Source organism: Atta colombica, unplaced genomic scaffold (assembly GCF_001594045.1).
Source record: "Atta colombica isolate Treedump-2 unplaced genomic scaffold, Acol1.0 scaffold104, whole genome shotgun sequence".
Lineage (NCBI taxonomy): Eukaryota > Metazoa > Arthropoda > Insecta > Hymenoptera > Formicidae > Atta > Atta colombica.
The window spans coordinates 164,391-168,961 of NW_017259189.1; the positions used below are offsets into that span (position 1 = coordinate 164,391).

At 30.3% G+C, this 4,571-nt stretch overlaps 1 protein-coding gene and 1 pseudogene across 1 annotated transcript; both read right to left on the reverse strand.

Annotated features, from left to right (window-relative positions):
• Nucleotides 1-652: 652 nt before the first annotated feature.
• Nucleotides 653-1,114, reverse strand: LOC108688247 (annotated as a pseudogene).
• Nucleotides 1,115-1,950: 836 nt separating this feature from the next.
• Nucleotides 1,951-4,358, reverse strand: LOC108688309 (PCI domain-containing protein 2). Its single transcript, XM_018194508.1, has 5 exons — nt 4,334-4,358; nt 4,212-4,253; nt 3,171-3,292; nt 2,609-3,090; nt 1,951-2,501 (listed from the first exon to the last, which is right to left on the reverse strand). Exons 1-5 carry the CDS (start codon nt 4,352-4,354, stop codon nt 1,984-1,986), a joined length of 1,185 nt encoding a protein of 394 aa, XP_018049997.1. The 5' UTR covers nt 4,355-4,358; the 3' UTR covers nt 1,951-1,983.
• Nucleotides 4,359-4,571: the final 213 nt, after the last annotated feature.

The window sequence follows — 4,571 nt, forward strand, 5'->3', positions numbered from 1 at the left end:
ATATCTTGAAACGAGATGAAAATTATAAAAATGAACGAATTTACTAAAATACTGATAATTTCATTGATCAACACCTAGTAAATTTGTTCACTTGTAATTTTCATCTTGTTTGAAAATATAGAATCGACCCCAAGGTCGGAATGGATTCCGATCGAAATTATTCAATTATTCTCTAGATTTCTATTGCATTTTTTAGGGAAAAATCAGAATTCCGATCGGAATTCATTCCGACATATTCCATGATAGGTACTTATAAGTCCGTTTTTTTTTGCTATACTCTGCACTCTCTGAACTAGTATACACAATGCAATAAGTTGAAATGAAACAAATGAAGAAAGGTTCAATTGTGCACTGTAGCAATTGCTCACTACCAATCACAGTGACTTCTACCTAGAAAGTTTTTTTTTTTTTCTAGCGCTATGATTGACTTGTATATAATTAAATCGTGGGCAATTGCAAGCTTCTCAAACAAATGTATATTTGACAATAAAAAACAAACTTAAGGGAACCCTAAATCAACAGGAATTACCAACAATTGCAGATTGCTAATTTATCTGAATTGACTTTATAGATAACCAAATCCTTTTACACAATAAAGTACGCACAAAAAAAGAACATCGGCCACACTAAATTTGACAAGAAAATCGGAGAAAAAATTAAAAGTTCACTTTATTTCAGCTCTCACAGCATCTCAGGTTATAATTTCTTTAGTGCAGAAATTCTGTAAGTACTAGTATTCCTAGAATACAGAGTTCGACAATCTCGTAAAGCTCTTTTTATTGGATCAGAAGTCAGACCCCCTGAAAATGGCGGAACCAATCACCACACAAGTCTTTCACAATTTTTTGGGAAGATAATGCATTGTATTACCTGTCTTCCATGAATTAGAACATTTTATTACGCAACTGTACGACATTCTGTATCCTGTAAATACAGAGAATTATTGTCATAGTACTTTTATACTCATAAATACTCATACTACTATTCTACTTTCTATATTTATAACATATTTTTTGTTACAGAATTTTATGAAACATTTTATGCGCATTTTTCTCACCGTATAATTTCGGTATTTTGTATTTCTTATAATATTATAGTATTTTGCTTTATTTATTTATTTATGCTCTTTATAATCTCGGATTTATTCTCTCTCGTTTTTATTGCACTAGTGCAAATATGCAACAGAAACGCGCAGATAGGACCATTTTTGGGATCAATTGCTGGACTCTACGTATTCTAGGAACACTAATTGGACTACATTATCATTTAATGATGGAAAAGGATTCTTTAATCTAAAGACAATTAGAAAAATACTTGTTTGAAAAAATTGATAAAAACAAATTTACTTTAGAATCCTCTTAATTAATAAAAAGCGTCACACTTTACCATCATTTCTACACGAAAAATTTCCGAATTGGATTTATGCATTGCAAAATTGTTATTACATAATTAAAGTATGCACAAAAGACTTCAGCTGCATTAGATTTCACGAAAAAATTGAAAAAAAGTTAAAAAAGAAAAAGCTGCTATGAATAGCCAGATAATATAATACATTGATACATTGCAAAAATTAATATCATCTCAATCAATTTGACTCGTAGCCATTTTTCAATATTGGTTTTTAAATTTTATAAACCTTATTAATAATAGACATAAATTTATCTCATTTTAAGTTCAAAATGGAGATTTCAAGCAACGCAAACAGACTTATGGCAAAATTATATTTTTTCTCTACAGTTAGAGTGGAAATAAAAAACAGACTTCATATACCATAAAATTCACAGTTTCTGACAGATTGAATTTTTATTCTGTTCTCTATTCCTTTCTTGGAAATTAATAAGAGTCAAAAATAGAGAATAAAATCTTTTTTTAAAAAATTATCAAAGATTTCTTTTACCATTAACAATATCGCACAATATTGCATTGCATAAAATATTTATTGTGTGTGAAAGTAACAATAATTACGATTACAGTTATAATAAATTATGGTATAATGGTAGATAATGGTGGAAAAGGATTTTGTTTCGATATAACTAATTTTTTATGCTGATAAGATATGTAACCTTTAATCTTGCCTTCATATATTAAATTGGCAAGAAGACATTCTGTTTCATCCATATCTATATCCTCCATTCCATACATCTGTAACGCCACAAGTAAGCTCAGCACTGGTATTTGATGTGTATTTAATGCTAAGTACACTTTCTTAAATAAATTTCTATAAGCGATCAGTTTGAGTTTTTCCACGATTAGATATATGCCTGCGTCAATAAAAAAAGTTTCATGTTTTGCCATTACTCCTTCTAAAGAACGTAAATCTCCTTTCCTTACAGATTCCATCAGTTCCCAAAATTCCATTAAATTATATTTCTCTAAGAGATGTTGCTTGGGCATATATCCCAGTAGCATCTTGACAGGTATAAGATAAGTCAAGATCAATCTCTTATTTTTTGAGCATTGTATGTGACAATGTTCAAATGCATAAGTCAGATATTCATCGGCTAAAACAATTTGATAGAGTATTTCTCTAATATTATTTAAGTAAAAGTAATCAATCACTATACAATCACTATAGTTTGCAGGAAGCAAAATAGAAAAGTATATTTACCAATCTTATAATCGCTGTCAAACATGGCTTTCCGGCCAACGAAAAACTTATAAGTAATTTGTTGCGCTAATGCAAAGTGATCTTTATAAGGGGATGATTCTATAGCCCGTATCAAAGGTCTGCACAAATGTAATTTATTAATTCTGAAATAAACTTTCAGTAATTGATTAATTAAGGCTAGCATTCCCCATCGTTTCGTGTCTTCTTCTGAACTTCTACTGTCAGCCGCACAAACTCGAAAACAGGCCATCAAGCATTCAGCACATTTCTCCAGGACTTCACCAGGCTTTACATTTTTATTGTTTTTAGAATTTTCTGCACCTATTGCCAATAGTCTTAGTTCCAAACACATTACATTCATTACTGGTAACATCCAATTTTCTTCTTTCTGCATTTGTAGAATCTTTGCAAGATACTGTACAGCAGAGCTTTGATAATTGTACATAGCTAAAGGATCGTTCTTGTTCATAGCAGATACAGCTCTACGAAGAACAAAAAATTGTTTGCACACAGTGTAACATAACAACATTTGAATAAGTTATAAAAAAGAAATGTATTTTACTTTAAGTGACAAAGTACCAAGTCGTCTAATGGTGTAGATATATGTTCCATGGCTTTGTTTACGGCAGTTTCTGATCCTATTTGAGGTATTGAAACATGACTATGTCGCAAAGACAAGAGATCCTATGACAAAAAATTAACATTCGCATAATTGATCCTAGAGTAATTACACAGTTTAATACAATCATCTCAAAAATTAATAAAATTAGACTTATTCCATGCGTTTTTGCATAAAATGAAAGAAATAAACATTGCTCTTCTTCGTGAACCGAGATATTAAGCATTAAAGTTGACGACTATTGAGAGTAATTATTTAGAATAGTCCCTTCTCCCCCCTCTCCCACCTCAACCTAAAATCTTAATAAAGATATACTCAAAATATATACAAAAATATACTACTTGATGCATTTTCACTCAAAATGAAAGAATGAGAAAAAAAATGCGGCGATCGGTCTTGTGAATCGAGTTTTAAGAGACTTTAGGGATTAAGACTTTTAGAGATTAAGATATCTGTCATTCCGACTCAATATAGCACTATGTATGCGTTCTACTTCAATTACACGAATTCACTGCTTTAAAAACATAAATTCTCTGCTTCACAAATACAAATTCACTGTTTTAAAGACAAAAATTTACCGCTTCAAAAACACAAATTCACTGCAAAAAATTTGTGTGCTTAAAGCAGTGAATTTTTGTTCATAAAACAGTGAATTTATGTTTTTAAAAGACGTGAATTTTATGTTTTTAAAGCAATAAATTTATTTTTAAAGTAGTGAATTTGTGTCTGTGAAGCAGAGAATTTGTGTAATTAATGTAAAATGTATAAGTAACGCTGTATCGAGTTGGGAGAACAAGAATCTTAATCTCTAAAGTCTCCAACTTTAATGTTCAATATCTCTGTTCGCGAAGCAGAGTGACGCTTATTTTTGTCTTTCATTTTATGCAAAAACACATTGAATAAGCTGAATTTTATTGATTTTTGAAGTAATTGTATTAAAGTGCATAATTCAATCCTAGATGAAAATATTCATGCATTATTTACCGCCAATCCTTCTCCATCCTGATTAAGCCATACTCGCCGAATCTGCAAAATAAACAAGACGAAAAATTATTTTACAGTAATACATTACTGTATTGGTGTTCATCATTCACTTTACACCATACCTGCATTGCATAAGAATCCATTTTAATTGTAATTAAAATATAAATAATAAATCTTTGCGGATAAATAAATTTTCAATCAAATGATAGATTTTATTTTGGAGATATTAGAGTTCTAGAAGAGTTCTCTCTTTTGTCAGAGAGAAAAACGCGACTGACTTATGTCAGTATCGCAAAAGAATTAAAAAGTACTAGAAAAGTGAAGTAAATTGCAGCGAAATCTCACTGGCGAAAATTCCCC